The 19730-nt window shown below is 41.0% G+C and overlaps 1 protein-coding gene across 1 annotated transcript; it reads left to right on the plus strand.

The window, feature by feature from the left end:
- The first annotated feature begins 519 nt into the window (after positions 1 to 519).
- ACTL6A (actin like 6A) lies at positions 520 to 19543 on the plus strand. Its single transcript, XM_060767472.2, has 14 exons — positions 520 to 641; positions 3196 to 3272; positions 5278 to 5449; positions 6986 to 7086; positions 8086 to 8183; positions 9006 to 9100; positions 10043 to 10149; positions 11861 to 11950; positions 13409 to 13470; positions 13626 to 13740; positions 14436 to 14516; positions 16545 to 16640; positions 17878 to 17964; positions 19062 to 19543. The coding sequence occupies exons 1-14, from the start codon at positions 617 to 619 to the stop codon at positions 19140 to 19142; spliced, it is 1287 nt and encodes a 428-aa protein (XP_060623455.1). The 5' UTR covers positions 520 to 616; the 3' UTR covers positions 19143 to 19543.
- The last annotated feature ends 187 nt before the right edge of the window (positions 19544 to 19730 follow it).

Below are 19730 nucleotides of genomic sequence, written 5' to 3' on the forward strand. Positions count from 1 at the left end.
TTGGTGGAGTTCAGAATGCTCTTTGATTGTAGGTGAACTATAAATCCCAGCAACTACAACTCCCAAATGACAAAATCATAATTTTTTGAGTGATGGTCACTCCTTGTGTTGTGAGACGTTTTGTTGCCAAATTTGGTGTGATTTCATTCATTGGTTCTTTTGTATATATATAGATAGATATAGAAGATAGATAGATTAATTAATTAATTAATAAATTAAATAAAAATATTAATAAAAATAAATTAAAATAATTAAAATAAAAAATAAAACAGATTAAACTCCCAAGCAAAACATGCAGAAATCCAATGCTCTCCCTTGACTAGACTTTTCCCTCTGTGCTGATCTTCCCACCAAAACTACTACAAGGCAACCAAACTTGAATCTTCTCCTCCCATTGGAGGGACACAAACCCTATGATACCTACTAGGCAAAACGAAAGCCAATCAGGAGAGCCCTTTGCAGTTGGCTCCTCCAGCGATAGGCGGGCTTTGGAACAGCGGCGGGCTGCCGATTGGTGGAGAGAGGGAGAGGAGGCGGGCCTTAGCGAGGTAGAACGGGAGAAAGGGATCCCGCCGCGCGCTGTGAAGAGAAGCAGAGCGGAGCCTCGGTTGCAGCCATGAGCGGCGGGGTCTACGGAGGAGGTGAGCGGAGGGCTTGGCGCATGCGCGAGATGGGAAAGCCAGGCGGGGCTGCGGCGCCTTTAAGACCGAAGGGAAGGGGACTCTCCTTTGAATGACTCTGGAGTGGAAAGCAGGCTAGACTCTCTGAAGTTGCAGCTAGACCAGGCCTGGGCCAACTTGGGCCCTCCAGGGGTTTTGGACTACAACTCCCACAATTCCTAACAGCCGGTAGGCTGTTAGGAATTGTGGGAGTTGTAGTCCAAAACCCCTGGAGGGCCCAAGTTGGCCCAGGCCTGCCTGATCAGAAATACAAGCTGATGGCTTTGCTGACATCTTCCAAACTAGCTCTCACTCCTTGATGGATTGTCACTTTGTTGTGTTTGGAGACTTGTTAGGAGACTTGTTGTGGTTAGGAGACTTGTGTCTTCCAGGCCTCTGTAACTTCAATGTATTTTGCCCATAAACTTACTTATTTATTTGTTTATTTATTTATGATATTTCTACCCCGCCTTTCTCGAATCCGAAGGTGACTCAAGGCGGCTTTTCAACATCAATCCAGACAAGACAGAGGTCCTCCTGGTCAGACGCAAGGCCAAACAGGGCATAGGGTTACACTCCCCCTTTTATTTTGTCGTGTCAGGAGCGACACAAGAGACTGCAAGTCGCTTCTGGTGTGAGAGAATTGGCCGTCTGCAAGGGTGTTGCCCAGGGGACGCCCAGATGGTGCAGGTTTGCAGCTTGGGAGTCATCCTGGATTCATCGTTGAGCCTGGAACACCAGGTTTCGGCGGTGACCAGGAGAGCTTTTCCCGTACCTTGGGAAGTCTGACTTGGCCACGGTGGTCCAAGATCTACAAGCCACTCTAAATACCTTTGCAGAAGCGTACACGAAACTTGGCCCGTCACTGAACATCGAGAAAACCAAAGTGCTGTTCTAGCAGTCACCAGCCATCCCCTCTCCAATGCCAGAGATACAATGGTGCAACATTAGAAAATGTTGACCATTTCCGCTACCTTGGCAGCCACCTCTCCACCAAAGTCAACATCGACACCGAAATACAACACCACCTGAGCTCTATGAGTGCAGCATTTTCCCGAATGAAGCAGAGAGTGTTTGAGAACCAGGACATCCGTAGGGATACCAAGGTGATTGTCTATAAAGCTATTGTCCTCCCAACCCTGCTATATGCCTGTGAGACGTGGACTGTCTACAGACGTCACATGCAACTCCTGGGAAGACAAGCAGACAAACGTCAGTGTGCTGGAAGAAGCAAAGACCACCAGCATTGAAGTGATGGTCCTCTGCCATCAACTCTGCTGGACCGGCTACGTTGTCTGGATGCCTGACCACCGTCTCCCAAGGCAGTTGCTGTACTCTGAACTTAAGAATAGAAAACGGAACGTTGATGGACAGGAAAAGAGATTTAAAGATGGGCTCAAAGCCAACCTTAAAAACTGTGGCATAGACACCGAGAACTGGAAAGACCTGTCCCTTGACCGCTCCAGCTGGAGGTCAGCTGTGACCAGCAGTGCTGCAGAATTTGAAGAGGCAGGAATGGGGGGCGAAAGAGAGAAACGTGCCAGGAGAAAGGTGCGTCAAGCCAACCCCGACCAAGACCGCCTTCCACCTGGAAACCAATGCCCTCACTGCGGGAGAAGATGCAGATCAAGAATTGGGCTCCACAGTCACCTATGGACCCACCAGAATACTGAGCCTGGAAGACTATCCTACTCGGCAGCCAGTGGAGATGGTGTAACAAGGGCGTTGTGCACTGCCTGTACCCAGCCCCAGTGAGCAACCTGGCTACTGAACGTTGGACTAGTTGAGGCTTCCGGGCAGTCTTCCGGGTTGCCTCTGAAGACTGCCCGGAAACTGCAATAAGTCCAACGCTCGGCAGCCAGGCTACGGACAGGAGCGGGGTACAGGGAGCACACAACTCCTCTGTTGCGCCAGCTCCACAGGCTGTCAATTACCTTCCAAGCACAATTCAAAGTGCTGGTTTTAACCTACAAAACCAGATACGGTTTCGGTCCAGTTTACCTGTCCGAACGTATTCTCCCCTATGAACCATCAAGGCTGTTAAGATCTTCCAGAGGGGCTCTGCTCTCAGTTCCACCACTTTTGCAATTGTGTCTGGTGGGGACGAGAGACCGGGCCTTTTCCATGGTGGCCCCTCGGCTATGGAACTCTCTCCCAAATGAGATTAGATCTGCCCCCTCTCTCCTTACCTTCAGGAAGCTAGTGAAATCCTGGCTATGGATTGAAGCTTTCCCAGAATAATGGCTGAGACCGGCAACAGACTAAAGTTATTGACATATGCGGACTAAGTTGGACATGATTTTACCTTGGTGAACTGGCTTATATGTATTTTACTTTATATGTATTTTAATCTACTGTTGTATGATGTTTTAAACTGTGTTGTGGCATTGTGAGCCGGTCTGAGTCCCTCTGTGGAGGTTGAGAAGATCGGGATATAAAAGTTTTGAATAAATAATAAATAAATAAACTTATTTGCCTCATAAGATTTTGTTTTTGTTTAATCAAAGTTATCCAGAGTCTATATTTGTGTTTGCAGATGAAGTTGGAGCTCTGGTCTTTGATATCGGGTCTTACACTGTGAGAGCTGGCTATGCTGGAGAAGACTGCCCAAAGGTAAGAACAAAAGTGGGCTGTTATTACCTGGTAACAATGGCATCGTCTACACTGCCATATAATCAAAGCAGATTATCTGGATTTTATATGGCAGTGTAGTAAGAGCCATCGTTTCGTGCCAGAAATACAGTTTAATGGTGTAACATTAGAAAATGTATTGCCGTATTCCTGAAGAATTCTCAGAGGTGATGAGGTCTGTTGGAAACTAGACAAGTGAGGTTTAAATATCTGTGGAATGTCCACGGTGGGAGAAAGAGCTTTTGTCTGCTTGAGGCAAGTGTGAAGGTCCCCCATGACTTTCCGGCAAGGAAACTATCCAAATGTGGGCTAGGCAAAATTACGGCTAGGTGAATCTGTAATTGGTTAAATGGACGAACCCAGAGGGTGCTCACCAATGCTTCCTCCTCATCCTGGAAAGAAGTAACAAGCGGAGTGTCGCAGGGTTCCGTCCTGGGCCCGGTCCTGTTCAACATCTTTATTAATGACTTAGATGAAGGGTTAGAAGGCAGGATCATCAAGTTTGCAGACAAAACTAAATTGGGAGGCGTAGCCAATACTCCAGAAGACAGGAGCACAAATCCAAACAACCTTAACATATGAGAGTGGTGATTGGCCAGAACTAACAAAATGAAGTTCAGCAGGAACAAATGCAAGATACTCCACTTAGGCAGAAAAAATGAAATGCAGAAATACAGAGTGGTGGTGGTGATGGTGGGGGGGGGGCACCTGGCTCAATACGTGTGAAAAAGATCATGGAGTCCTTGTGGACAACAAGTAAACATGAGCCAACAATGTCATGCAACAGCTAAAAAATCTAATGGTATTTTGGCCTGCATCAATAGGAGTCTAGTGTCTAGATCCAGGGAAGTCATTCTACCTTTCTATTCTATTCTGCCTTGGTCAGACCACACCTGGAATACTGTGTCCAATTCTAGGCACCACAATTGAAGGGAGATATTGACAAATTGCAATGTGTCCAAAGGAGGGTGACTAAAATAATCAAGGGTCTGGAGAACAAGCCCTATGAGGAGTGGCTTAAAGAGCTGAGCATGTTTAGCCTGCAGAAGAGAAGGCAGAGGAGGAGACATGATGATAGCCATGCATAAATATGTGAGGGGAAGTCATAGGAAGGAAGGAGCACTCTTGTTTTCTCTGCCTCGGAGTATGGTGGAGGCTCCTTCTTTGGAGGCCTTTAAGCAGAGGCTGGATGGCCATATGTCGGGGGTAGTCTAGTCTGTCCAGTAGGCCATGTTCTCTTCTACGAGCCTGCCCATGCATTCAGCTCTTCGCGGGTGGCTTTTCCCGTGTTCCCACCACATTCAGAGGCATTTCAGGTGGGGACATGGCTGTTCCCAAGAATTCCATCTTGTCATTTTTGACCATTAGGTGAGCCTATTATGGGGTTTTCTTGGGAAGAGTTTGCTTTTCTCTTCCTCTGAGGCTGGGAGAGCGTGATTTGCCTACAGTGAGCTTTCATAATTGAGCAGGAATTCGAATCCTAGTCTGCAGAGTTGTCGTCCAGTGCTCAAAATACTGCATCTCACTGGCTACCCCAAACTGCTGTACTGTACAAAATGTGCTTTGAAAAGTACTAAGACCAGCTTCAAAGGCTGCCTGGATAGTTCTAGGGAATAGAGGTTTCTGTTTGAAGGCTTTATCTTCCAGGGAAACCTATGTCGTTATTGCTGCTATCTTTAAAAATGCTGAGGATGCCTCTTTTTTGGTCTGCAAAAAAATCTTTAGCTGTTGCTGCTCTCTGTGTGCATATGAGCATTGTATCTACATTTTGCCATCTAGTGAGCCATTCTGAGAGGACCATGTGCCATAAAAAGCAGGTTAAATATATTTTAAACCAATATAAAACATATTTAAAAGTGAAAGAAGACACGGAAACAAGAAAATATATCATAATGTATGAGTGAACCATAAGATGTGCCTAAGAGGAAAGGAACAGAGAGCTTGCTGAGAGCATCACATAACCTTGTTTCCAAACCTCTCATTGCAGGTTGATTTCCCCACTGCCATTGGCATGGTAATGGATCGGGATGATGGAAGCTCCATGATGGAGATTGATGGTGACAAAAACAAACAAGGCCCAACGTACTACATAGACACAAATGCCTTGCGAGTTCCAAGGGAGAACATGGAGGCCATTTCACCTTTAAAAAATGGAATGAGTATGAAGTTTGCATTTCCTCCCTTAAATCTGGGCTTTGACTTCAGAAACAACAGAGATTGTTATACGTGATACTCAACAAAGGGGAATTGATCTGCTTGTGGAACACTCAGTGGTCAGGAAGTGAAAGAAATTTGGCTTTGATATTGCTGAGATTTTAAAATATCCAAGTTTTTTAGAAGGTATCCCTTCTAACTATCCCTAGTTACTGAGCCATTCACCTACTTGTGCTTTTTCTGCAAAGAAATAAAAGAAATTAATTTTAAATATTATTGTGGGGAAAATATGACATTTATTAAAAAAATGATATTTGTCTGCCTTATTGTGTTTTCCCCTTTTCCTTGGGAACACTTCCCATTCAACACATTCTCAAACATGGTGGCTCAGTGCAGAGATAATGCTGAACCACTGATAGCCTTACTTTGGATAGCAACAACCCAAATGTGTAGAAAAAGCATAAATTTTAGCTCAGCTAGCTAAGCTGTGCCCCAGATCTAAGACTCTCCCCAATCCAATAGTCATTTTCAACTAGGTACATCTCTGAGCTGCTGAACTTGCTGACTGAAAGGTTGGCAGTTCGAATTTGGGGAATGGGGTGAGCTCCCACTGTTAGCCCCAGCTTCTGCCAAGCTAGCAGTTTGAAAACATGCAAATGTGAGTAGATCAATAGGTACCTCTCTGGCAGGATGGTAACAGCCATATGACCTAGGAGATGTCTATGGATAATGCTGGCTCTTCGGTTTAGAAATGGAAATGAGCACCACACCCCAGAGTCGGACAATAGTTAATGTTAGGGAAAACCTTTATCTTTTACATCTATGCATGTGTACATTCAGTTGATTTAATAGAGATAATCCAGCAATTGAATTAAATCTTCTTTGTTCATAGAAGTTGCCGTTGGGGAGAAACCTTGAGATGGAGAACTTGGCTCAATAAGGCTTATGCAAGGCAGATGTCATGCCTAATTAACTTTTGCACACCATTGTTTTCAAACTGATTTCAGACTTGGGGGCATTTAGGACAAAAAAAATAAATATGGGATGGCACAGGTTTGCCTTTCAAGTTTCTTCTGGGCCAGTGTTACCCCATCATGCCCAATAGTTGTCCATTCAATTATAAGTAGACTTTATGACCAGAAATTTATTCTCTCAATGACAACTAAAGATGATAAAACTTTAGACATTGTGTTTGGGGGCAAATAGTACATTTTTCAACAAACACTTTGATTAACTAATGAGGAACGCATATTTTGTGGTATGGTTCCAGAAAAATTCATCTAGTATTATTAAGTCACATGCAGTGACATTATCCATCTGACCTCTCAGGGCTGTGAGTACATTGAAAGTCAGGAATTGAATGTTCTGTTACTGTGGCTGGGATTGTGCTCATGCTCTCAATCTGCTAGCCTGCTTTTTTCCTGCCACTTGCCTGTCTACATAGGACTCATGCTAGGCCTTGTGCTGATAGTGTAGTTCAGGTTCCACTCAAAACACAATTTCTAACATAAGTGGCTTTGATTATCCTTTTGTTGTTGCAGTTGAAGATTGGGATAGCTTCCAAGCAATATTGGATCATACTTACAAGATGCATATTAAATCTGAAGCAGCATTGCATCCTGTCCTAATGTCTGAAGCACCGGTGAGTAAAAAAACACACACACATATATATATTTAATGTGTCTGATAAATTTGATGCATAGATCTCTGGCAATTTAAGAACTGTGAAATTCTAACTAAATTGTCGAGGTAGAATGAATGGTAAATTTAGAACCAGGGCTTTGAAAAGCACCTAGGCAATGCTACTGAGTTATCTATTCTAGCCTGTCATATGTAGAATGTTTAAGGAAAATATATGTTATGCCTGCTGTTGTCATTGCTTTATTCTCTAAAATGTTGTGTAGCTGTTTTGTTCAGTGTTAATGGGCAGAGAAACTCTGGTGATTGTGGATGTTAGTTCGATGTTGTTGTTTTTCAAACATGTCCATGTTGCCCTTTGCTTGGAGGGCAGATGGTTCCCCCACCCCTTTCTGTTTTGTTTTGTTTTTTTTTTCATTCTGTGCAACATATGGGATATTGATTATATTACTGAGCTTAGCTGGTAAACTACTTCTACACACATTCAAACATGCAGAGTGTAGTTTTTTTCAGAATTTCTTCACTGGAAATTTTTACAGTAATCAGTAGTTTCTCCACGGTTGAGCTGGTCTTAGAGCTGGCTTTGGAAGCATGCACTTTTTCTTCTAAACAGTTTCTTACTGCTTTCTACCCAGTATGGTATAGTTTAATTTTAAATGTGTGCAAATCTCAACCAAGTTTCCTTTTAATAGTAATTTTAAAATCTGTGCAAATCGTATATGGTAATTTGTGAAGCAAATGTGTTATCTATAATTGTATAAATAATATAGAAACATTAATTTCCTTGGGGTAAGGAAGGAACAAGTTACATACCATAGGGGGTATCTGAGAATATGTATTCATCATCCTGGTTTCCTGTTTGCAAATCATGACTTTCATGAAGTGTTTTGTCCATACCATGATAAAGTGATAAATGAAATAATGCAGGCTTTTCTATCCCATTTAAATGGCGTGTTCCTATTTGGTTGCATGTGAGAACACATTTTTCTCTTTGCTGCTGTAGTGGAACACCAGAGCGAAGCGTGAGAAGCTGACCGAACTGATGTTTGAACATTACAATATTCCTGCTTTCTTCTTGTGCAAAACTGCAGTACTTACAGCGTATCCTTGAAATGTTCCAGAAATTATGTTGGTCACATTTTTCTTTTTGCAGAAAGGGAGTTCTGTCAGTGGCTTAGAAAAATGCTCCATCCCATGGGAAACTATTTTTTGGCTTTGTGTAGCTGGGTATTGCAGAATATCCAGAACATGGTTTCCAGACTTTTGAGGAGTGGTTTAAAGATTTGGGTATGTTTAGCCTGCACAAGAGAACGTTGAGAGGAGACATGATCACCATGTTTAAATGTTTGGAAAGCTGTCATCAGGAAGAGGGAGCAGGTTTGCTTTCTGCTGCCCTGGAGACTAGGACTCGGAGCAAGGGGTTCGAATTACAGGAGAGGAGATTTCAATTGAACATTAGGAGAGCTGTTCAGAAGTGGAACTCTGCCTTGGAGTGTAGCAGAGGGTCCTTCCTTGAAGGGTTTAAATAGAGGCTGGATTGCCATCTGTTGAGGGTGCTTTGATTGTACCTTTGCTGCATGGCAGGGGGTTGGACTAGATGGTCCTTGTGATCTCTTCCAACTCTATGATTCTATGATCCTTCATCAGTGCCCACCAAGGGGACATTTTTAGTAAATTTTGGAAATTCCATAGTATTAGAAAACACTCCAGGACTTGTTGGACACAGTTGTGCAAATGTTTCATCTAGCTTCTTAATGCATTTACATATTTTGGGGCAAACTGCCTAGGGAAATCTTGTTGAAGGTTAAGGTAGGTGGGTATACGTGGAGTGGAAATGTAACTTAACATAGAATGATCTCAATGGTAAATGCAGTTTTAAATAAGAATTTACCATGATGCATGTTCCTTAACTGCTTTTAATAGCTTTGCTAATGGCAGATCCACAGGCTTGATTTTAGACAGTGGAGCGACACATACCACTGCAATTCCAGTGCATGATGGATATGTGCTCCAACAAGGTAAGAGTCATTCTAGAGATGGTCTGATCGCAACTTGGAAGTTACACTGAGAACTTTGTAGGTGTATGACAAACAATTGAGTGAGCTCATTCATGCACTGAAACATATAGTGATGGCCATGATACATTTTAAAAATTACTTTAACTGAACTCATGGAAGACAATAATAAATTGTGTTAGCCAAAATGGAACTTCCATATTCAGAAGCAGTATACATGATTAGCCATCCCCTGCCACGCATTGCTGTGGCCTAGTCTGTGTATATGTGCTTTGTGTGTGTATAAATGTGTGCTTATATATGGTTATGTGCATGCATTGTAATGTGTTTTTTTTGCTTTTAAAGTCCCTTCCACAGTGTTTTTCAGTGTTTTTATGAGTGATGGTCAGTTGTTGGCCTGATACGTGTATTGTGTCCAAATTTGGTGTCAATTCGCCAATGGTTTTTGAGTTATGTTAATCCCATAAACGAACACTAAATTTTTATTTACATAGATTACTAGGGCTTAAGCAACATGTGGGAGAATTTCATATTATTCTGTGTACTTGCCAGGAACATTTGACTGCATTCTTTGGAGAAAGAGGTCTGATTACATACGTTTTGATTGTGATACCTTGTTACGAATGCTCCTTGGAAAATTCATTGTCTCTGCTAAAACCACCTTTACTGAAGTGGCTTGGAACGGCATGGCTGCTATGACAGATTTAGATTTGACACAAGCAATAGCAGGCTGAATACATGTAGCATGGCACATTTTAGATTTTTTTTTCTGGGTTTCAGGAAGATTCAGAGCAAAAGCATAGTGAAATGCTACAATGCAGAAACTGACAGGGCTGGTGCGAAGGAAACAGCTTGCATCTATAAAGCATCCTTGTGTGCAAAATGTCATGTGTGTGGTAGGACTCAACCTTTTTCACATATCCCACTAATGTCCTGTCTTTGTAGGGATTGTGAAATCGCCTCTAGCTGGAGATTTCATTACAATGCAGTGCAGAGAGCTGTTTCAGGAAATGAATGTCGAGATAATCCCTCCGTATATGATTGCCTCCAAGGTAAGAGGTTTTATGGGATGCTATGAAAAAGTCTCAGACTGGGTTGCTGGTGGCATGTTTTGCATGTATATTGGCTATTTTTCAGAAACTCCACCTTCTGTTCAGGTAGAATTTGGTAGCTCTTCTGGACTTAGCTTCCCTCTTGAGCCTCCACTTCATTTTAGGAATCCAGCCATTTAAACTTACCTGTATTTTAGGCACACTATCATTGATTTAAAATGGATGAGCTACATTGTGGGGAGAGACCCCCCCCCCCCCGGTGTACAATGTGCCTGGGTGCACCAGAAGTGATTCTACATGATTTATTTATTTAGTGTCAAAAGCATTGCATAAATAAACAAGTATAAAACTTATAAATTAGAAGGAACACAAGTGGCTAAATAATTTTAGACCAAAAATGGGCAAAAGCGACCTCATTGTCTATAGTTTTGAATAGTTCTTCCTCTGTGGATGAGGCAGGGCATTGTAGGCAAGCATACAGATGTTGAGTTGGTTGTTCTGCTCTACAATCGAACAAGGTGGAGGATTCTTCTAGATAGTTGCATTTTGCCAGGTTGTCTTTTGATCTGCCCACTCCACTCCTGAGTCTGTTCAGGATCTTCCAAGTTGCCCATTCTTGGTTTGCCCCTGCAGGAAGACCCTCGTGGGGGGACATCCAATAGGGATTTCCTGGTTTAGCCACCCAGAGGGATACTTTTGCTGTTGCTAGGGGAACATGAAGAGGAGTGGTGGTTCTCATTAAACTTTTCCTTGATTTAAGTCTACTGGGAGGAGGATGATAGCCATGCAGTGAGTGGCTTTCACAGTGTTCAACCTTTTTTCCCTCACATGCACGTGCTACATGATGAAAATGAGGATGGGAGGAAACGTTATCCCCTTGCTTGCACATGATTTTATATTGGCTTGAGGTGGAAAATTACCTAAAAATATGACAATTCATACACACAAACACACACCTACAGGAGGCTCAGGAGAATAACTTTAGTTCATTCAGTGAAACTAATGGCAAAGATTCAGGAGAGAAGAAGGATATATCTTTTCCACATGGCAAATAGTAAGAACTTGCTACCAGAAGGTGTAGTGATAGCCTCCAACTTGGATGTTTTAAAGAATGCCTGGAGAAACTCATAGAAGATAAGACTGTCAGTGCCTGCGACACAGTTGGGCTATATGCTACCTCCAGTGTCAGTTTGCAAGTATGGTTCCCTATACCAGGGATGAGGAGCAGAACTGGGAGGTTGCTGATAAACTCATTTCCTACTTGATGCTTCCTACAGGCAACTGGTTGGCCATTGTGGGGATAAGAGGGTTAGATCAGTGGTTCTCAACCTGTGGGTCCTCAGGTGTTTTGGGCTACAACTCCCAGAAATCCCAGCCAGTTTACCAGTTGTTAGGATTTCTGGGAGTTGAAGGCCAAACCATCTGGGGACCCACAGATTGAGAGCCACTGGGTTAGATGGTACTTCTGTGAATCCTAGCACTACTGTTCTTACAGCCTTAGAGACTTTAAAAGGTCATACCTTGTGTGTGTTATCCAGCCCTTAGATTTGAATTGTTTCCCTGAAATGCTTAGTTCAAGCTATAATTTTCAACTGAAAGTCATTGTGATGTTAGATGGTTTATTGATTTGACCCTGCAGTGCGATTACATCCACCTTGGTTAATGCATGTAGATATAGAAATGTTGGAATCACCTTGGTTTGCTATTGCAGGAAGCTGTTCGTGAGGGTTCTCCAGCAAACTGGAAGAGGAAAGAGAAATTGCCACAAGTCACAAGGACTTGGCACAATTATATGTGCACGGTGAGTATGTGCTGCTAAAGAAATTAGCTCTAGAAGTATTTTTTGCTGTAGGTGATGGCACAGAGGGCTGGTTTGTTGATTGAAGAAGATGAAGACCTTTCTGTAAAGCTTAGCCTTCCTCCATATAAATTGGTACAAATTGCACAGTTGAAGAAGTGAATTTATCAGGACTGTTTGCAGCATCAATACCACTGAGGTGGTCACTTCAGAAAGTGGTTATGAAAGATCAACTTTAAAAAAATTCTTGTGTCTGAATTCTAACTCCCAAAGATGAGGAGAGAGACTTGTCGGATTGTTTGCCTCAAAGGTGCTACAAGATCCTTTTGTGTACTGATCCAGACTAATAGGCTATGCCTTTGAATTATAGCTAGATAGGTTAGTTCTCACTTTTTAGATACACTCTGGGCCAGTTGGTATAGTAGTTTGAGTGTTGGACCAGGGCTCAAATCCCAGCCATGGAAACCTACTGGGTGACCTTGGGCAAGTCACGATCTCTCAGCCTCGAAAGAGGAAAAAGCAAATCCCCCTCTAAAGAAATCTTGTCAGGAAAGTCCTATGATTGTGTCTCACTTCTCTCAAGCTAGTCATTGACCGTAATAAAGTGAACTTGAACCCTATGATCAGTTCACCATAGAGTCACCATAAATCAAATTATTTGAAGGAACACTGTCACAACATATATACTTCTGTGTGCTGTGTAAAATCTGGTGATGACCATACTAAAATAGCCTTCTTATTGGAGGTGGATGTACTGATGCTTGAGACGGCATTTAATATTTATCTGCTCTCACATTGCTATCTCTTCTGATTCACTATGACATTACAAATACTTTTCCAAGTTCTTGTGGGTTTTTTTGGGCTATAGGGCCATGTTCTAGAGGCATTTCTCCTGACGTTTCGCCTGCATCTATGGCAAGCATCGCCTGCATCTATGGCAAGCATCCTCAGAGGTAGTGACCTCACTACCTCTGAGGATGCTTGCCATAGATGCAGGCGAAACGTCAGGAGAAATGCCTCTAGAACATGGCCCTATAGCCTGAAAAACCCACAAGAACCTAGTGATTCCAGCCATGAAAGCCTTCGACAATACACTTTTCCAAGTAGGTTCTTGTGGGTTTTTTCGGGCTACAGAGCCATGTTCTAGAGGCATTTTTCCTGACGTTTTGCCTGCATCTTACAGGAGAAATGCCTCTAGAACATGGCTCTGTAGCCCGAAAAAATCCACAAGAACCTAGTGATTCCAGCCATGAAAGCCTTCCACAATACTTTTCCAAGTGTTTATCTGCCTGGAATTACACTTTAGGATGCCTGATACTTTTCGTTTTGATGCTATTTCACATTGCTGGCAGTGAAAACATGTTCTACTGTATCTAGTTATTTTCATATGTTGATAATTAAAGCGTTTTGAAGAGGAAATCTCATAACATTGCTTGAAATGTGTATCTTTTCTCTTCACAGTGTGTGATTCAAGATTTTCAAGCTTCTGTCCTGCAAGTCTCTGATTCAGCATATGATGAACAGTATGTCTTTCTAAATTTAATGTCAAATTCATGGTGTCTTAACAAGTCAATCCTAGGGATTTTTATGGGGAAATATTGACAGGAAAAACCATTCACTTTTGTGCATAAGAATTGCATTATAACTTTCCTTTAAAAAGTGTGGTTTCCGCTTTCAGGGTGGCTGCACAGATGCCAACTGTACATTATGAGTTTCCCAATGGTTACAACTGTGACTTCGGTGCCGAGCGGCTAAAAATCCCTGAAGGTTTATTTGACCCTTCCAATGTAAAGGTAAAACTTTCTCAGATGGTTTGTGAAAATATCTTGGACCCAAAGAGATTTACCAGAGTTTGGAAATATTGACTTCCATGCTAACATAAGAAGCAACCTCACCTCTTATCTCCATTGTGTATTACAGGGGGAACTCAGAAATGTAGTATGTTGTATTACTTGTTAGTAATACACTACAAAACTATTATCTTATGCATACCACCTTTGTAGGCTTAAACTTGAAAACAAAATTCTAGCAGTGCAAGACTCTCATCCCTACTCTTTCACAGAGGCACTAGAGCAGGCATGGGCAAATTTCGACCCTCCAGGTATTTTGGACTTCAACTCCCACAGTTTCTAACAACCTACCAGCTGTTTGGAATGGTGGGAGTTTAAGTACAGAACACCTGGAGGGCTGAAGTTTGCCCATGCCTGCACTAGAGCAACTCCCAGGAAGTGATGGGTCTTCTGTGGGGAAAGCAAAGATTTCTAATGAGTTTATACTGCTTTGTTTTCTTGTCTAACAGTTTCCATGTATTCTTTACAAACGGGGGAGTCGGTTGCTGAGGCTGATTGCTTCGGTAGTTTATCCCCCGACACATGGCTCCATTTGGTGGTTCTTGGCATATTGAGAATGAGGAATATTTTGTGACATTGTGTTTTGGTTCTTTTTTCAGTAATGTTATTGACCCAGAATATTATTTCTTTCCCTTTAGGGTTTATCTGGCAATACAATGCTTGGTGTGAGCCATGTGGTCACAACGAGTGTCGGAATGTGTGATATAGACATCAGGCCGGTAGGTATTAGTTAATAGACATGCTAGGTTAATGCAAAAATGACCTGGAATTACCTCCTTTTCACTTTGCTAAATGCTCATTGATATAGTGCTCTCGCTTATTTAGTTTCGCTTATTCACATAAGGCATGCATCACTTTCTTCTTGGTACATTCATTGTTTGTCCCATTGAAAATACCATATATACTTGAGTATGAGCTGAGTTTTTGAGCCCTTTTTTAGGTTGAAAAAGCCCTCCTCGGCTTATATTCAAGTCAAAGTTCTTTATCGTTTTACTCTGTTGTTGTTGTTGCTATTACATTTATTATTTTACTCTATTTATTATTAATTTTATATTTACATTATTTTACTCTATTATTATTATTTCTTTTATTATTTTACTTTATTTATTGTTGTTATTATTACAATTTTATGTCAATAATCAAAAACATTTAACCTACTGACGCCTCAATTAATGTAATTATATTAATATCCATTTTTATTTTGAAATTTGCCAGTATCTGCTGCATTTTCCACCCTCAGCTTATGCTCAAATCAATATGTTTCTCCAGCTTTTTGGGGTAAAATTAGGTGCCTCAGCTTATATTCGGGTCGGCTTATACTCGAGTATATATGGATAATAGGTTTCACTATTGTTTACAGTTTCACATATGTGCAAATATAGGAACCATATTGTACTTAACCTTTCAGCCTGTGAAGATTCTCAGGGTAGTTAGCACTCATTCATTAAACACATATTATATGAATTAAAGGGGGAAAAAAATCTCAATTCTAGATCTAGAAAGAGAAGCAGCAAACCCAGAAATAAAGCTGCTAGGAAATCCGTAAAATACAGCCAGCTTCTGTCTCAATTAGAATGCAAACTTGGCAGATAAAACTAGGAATGAGTGAAATTAATAGGTATTAGCTATGCTTGATTAATTGTCCATACTTTCACTCAAATTGTGAATTTCCATGCGCCGGAATATTTTGAATCAGGAAATCTCTAATTCAGCAGAATTAGAGATTATTGAGAAGCAGAAGGACTCTGTGCTCTTGATTTCAGAACTAGAGCTTGCAGGTTTTAAACGTTTTAGTGCATCTGATACACTCCTGGGTGTTGTTTTTATCAGCAAGGGATGGCTGAGATAAATTTACGAGGATGATTATGTATATTAACCATATCATGCAGATTTATGTAACATTAAAGTAGTGAGATATGGAAGGCGCTGAACAGACTGCGCTTCTGGCACCAAGAGATGCAGAGCCAACCTTAAGAAATGGAGCCACAAAGTGGAGCCCACGACATGCAAGTGTGGAGAAAAGCAAACCACAGGCCACCTATTACAATGCAACCTGAGCCCTGCCACATGCACAATGGAGGACCTCCTTATAACAACATCAGAGGCACTCCAAGTGGCCAGATACTGGTCAAAGGATATTTAGTATAATGCCAAGTTTTAAAACTTTCTTTGTGTTTTTAAATGCATTACAACTGTATCATCAATTTGTTTCTGATACGATAAATAAATAGTGAGATCTACAAATAAATATAGGTACTTACAGTTAAAATATATAAAAATTTAAAAAACTACTAGGTAAAAAAATCAAATTTTATTTTTGTGCTTGGAAGTTTATAAGGCTATATTAAAAATGTAACAATATTTTGAAATTATAAATCTAATTCAAATTAGTTCTTAAAACTAGAGCAAGTCCAAACCAAAAATAAGTTCAAGTTCAAATCTCCAATTTCACATTGTGGTGCAGTGGTTCTCAACCCGTGGGTCCCCAGATATTTTGGTCTTCAACTCTCAGAAATCCTAACAGCTGGTAAACTGGCTGGGATTTCTGGGAGTTGTAGGCCAAAACACCTGGGGACCCACAGGTTGAGAACCACTCTTTTCGTGTGTGAAGGACTTTCTCTATCCTGTGGCCAAATGTGTAAACCGTTCTGCTTTCAGCTTATATGCACACATGTGATTTTATTGCTTTCTATGTTAAAAAAATATAATTGTAACTTATTCTGTAAACTGCTGCCTCCTTTCTCCAGGGCCTGTATGGTAGTGTGATTGTAGCAGGAGGCAATACACTACTGCAGAGCTTTACAGACAGACTGAATAGAGAACTCTCCCAGAAAACCCCTCCAGTAAGTTTGAATTATCGCGATATTTCACTTCTGGAACTGACTTGTTAAACATAAATCAGAGATTGATGGGCTTGTGAATTGCCCAAGTGTGTTCAGTTTTGTGCTTCACGTGTGTGTAGAGAAGTTTGCACATGTTGCTCTTTCACACGCAGACTCAGTTCAGACACAGTGTTGTGTACCTGCCAGAATGAATGTTGAACCTCAATATTTCCTCAGTTCCTGGATTTTCAAACCAGGAAGCTGTGACTTGAACACTTCCTACAAACCAGGATTGTGAATCACAGTGTATGCAGGTCCAGGCGTTGAACTCGAAGACATTAATTATTATAGTTTAATTGATTTTATGTGGATTTTATTATGTGTTTTAACTGTTTTTAATTGATGTGTGTATGTTGTGGCATCTAATTGTTGCCAGTCTATACGCCGCCCTGAGTTGCCTTCAGGCTGAAAAGGGTGGGGTAGAAGTGCAATCAATCTATCAATCAATCAATCAATCAATAAAAATAAAATAAAATTAATATGCAATATCTCTATTAATGATAATCCCCTGGTGATTCATATAAGCATTGTGACAGTTCTGTGTGCCTAAGGAGCCCCATTTGAAGGGGCTTGTCAGAAATGATTTCCAATTTAATTAATATGAAGCAGGTGATGGAATGACTACTGTTCTTCAAAAGGAAAAATGGTCTTGCAAAGCATATATGATATCATAACATATATGATAAAGCTACTACTTGCTTGGTCCTCTGATCTTTATCACATTAAAATCTCCAGTTTCTGATGGCAAGTCTTGTTTAAGCCTTTTAAAAAGTTGTTTATTACAGCATACCATAGAATAAGGCCTAGATAAATGTTTATTTTTCTTAGAGCAGTGGTTCTCAACCTGTGGGTCCCCAGATGTTTTGGCTTTCAACTCCCAGAAATCCTTAACAGCTGGTAAACTGGCTGGGATTTCTGGGAGTTGTAGGCCAAAACACCTGGAGAACCACAGGTTGAGAACCATTGTCTCAAAGGCTTGTGAATGTCAGTGGAAATGGGAGGAAGTTTCTCATTCATGACAATGTCCTGATCTTGGAAAAGTGCTATTCAAATGTTTTATATTGAAGGTGCTATGCTGGGAAAGTTAGTACTGAGGTCTTTTAGAAAGATTAACGATTTGTTTGCTTCTGTGTTTGTCTGAAAACCCCATTATGAGTCCTTCTTTCCCCTCTCCATCAATGATCTCATCTGATTTCAGAGCATGCGACTGAAGTTGATAGCAAACAACACAACAGTCGAGCGAAGGTTTAGTTCCTGGATTGGAGGCTCCATTTTGGCTTCTCTGGTTAGTACATTAACCAGGCTTGGGTGGTGGGGGCTGCTTCGAAGGGGATGTGGAAGGCTGTTGGTGAGACAAATGTTTGAAAAGGAGAAATGAGATGGAACAGAATATGGATGCACAACTGGCCTCATCTTAGTGGCAGCCTTTCTGTAGGCATTCAATTAACCACAGAAAGTTGCAATAGATAGCGTTATAGGCTAAACAAAGGGCAGTAGGCCTTTGGTATGATCCAGTATAATTTCTATGTTAAGATACACCCAGCTTGTCCTCTGAAAAGTAGGATAGGAATGATCATAACTTACATTCTATGTTAGCCATAATAGAAACTAAGTGCAGAATTGAACATTTTTTTTGTCATGAATCCACTTTTAAATTATTCAACTAACTTTTTGCTGCTGAGTTCTACAGTTTAACGTTGCACAAGGCACTGCTTCCTTTCATCTATCCTAAACCTCCTGCTGCTTTCAATGCATGCCCCTCAATTCTAGTGTTACAACAGGGTAAGGGAAAAATCCCCAAAAGTATACATTTCTGACAGATTTATGCAGATATTGTAGAGAACTGCTTCAGACTGCTTGATCAACCAATCAACCCTTTCTGCGCCAACCTTTTGTTAGTGAAAACTACCTTAAAATATACAGCAGCGCATCCAAAAACGAACAGGGTACAAAAATTGAGCATCAGCTCACTAGCAAGCAGAGCATGCTGTGTAATGTGGCTGTAAAGAATTCAGAGTTTAGGAGGCAAACATGCAGTGTCCAATCTTTAAAAAAAAATCACAAAAGGTTTATTTACAATAATAAGAAATAATTGCATTTCTTAATAGTAAAGAACTTGGTCTGAGCTACTCTTGACACCCATCTCTTCTAAATTTTCAAAGAGAGGGAATAAACACCAATCACTACATCTCTCTGACACACAAGCAGAGACAGATCTCAAAGCACACAGCACATATTCTCCATACTAAAGTGTAAGAAAGACAAGTTCAAAGGGAAACCTTTAGTCTATACTAAACTAATTGTTCCTTGTTGAGGACTTGAGACTTGGGCAGCGTGGAGTTGAATTCCAACATCTTTTGAATTGTGATTTTTGTTTTTCAGGGTACCTTCCAGCAGATGTGGATCTCCAAGCAAGAATATGAAGAAGGAGGCAAGCAATGTGTGGAAAGAAAATGCCCATGAATCCTGTACTGCAGGAGTTTGCCTTCCCTAGTTCTTCTAATATTTGATAGCTTTAGTATGCTCAGGAATTGAAGTTTTGTCTCTTTTGTAGCAATTCTATACTTTTTGTGCATTCTCTTTTAACAAACCATAGGTATTTTAAAAGCCCAGACTGCTTCTGTCACCACAAATGGATGCCCGTATCCTTGGTAAATGCAATAATTCCTAATTTTTATATAATTTTTTGTATAGAATATCTATTTTCTGCAAACCCCCTACACAACCCTTTTTTTCCTGGGAACTAAGGTATAAAGTATGGATGTAACTTCTTGCCTTTCAACAAAATTTCTAAGAAATGTGTCTATCTTCAGACTAGTCTTCCATGTTACGTTGGCCTTAATAAATTCCTCTAGTTTGTCTTAGAGGCTCTTCTCTTTTACAGTAATCCTTCACTTTCTTTTGCTACTGTGTAGTCCAAGAGGTTGTCGTTTTTTCTCTCGTGGATATTATGGTTTTCCACTCACTCTATTTAAACAGGCTCACAATAGCGGATGATGTAGCTCTAGCCAAGGAAACCTATACCTATTGAGAAAACTGTTAGCTACTCGC

The sequence above is a fragment of the Anolis sagrei genome, chromosome 3 (genome assembly GCF_037176765.1).
Source record: "Anolis sagrei isolate rAnoSag1 chromosome 3, rAnoSag1.mat, whole genome shotgun sequence".
Taxonomy (NCBI): Eukaryota; Metazoa; Chordata; class Lepidosauria; order Squamata; family Dactyloidae; genus Anolis; species Anolis sagrei.

What these genes read in the sequence shown, in the direction of transcription:
- ACTL6A (XM_060767472.2), top strand. Translation starts at nt 617, where the DNA reads ATGAGCGGCGGGGTCTACGGAGGAG. An exon ending in CGGCGGGGTCTACGGAGGAG is followed by an intron (nt 642 to 3,195) that starts GTGAGCGGAGGG and finishes TTGTGTTTGCAG; the next exon opens with ATGAAGTTGGAGCTCTGGTC. An exon ending in GTGATATAGACATCAGGCCG is followed by an intron (nt 14,517 to 16,544) that starts GTAGGTATTAGT and finishes TCCTTTCTCCAG; the next exon opens with GGCCTGTATGGTAGTGTGAT.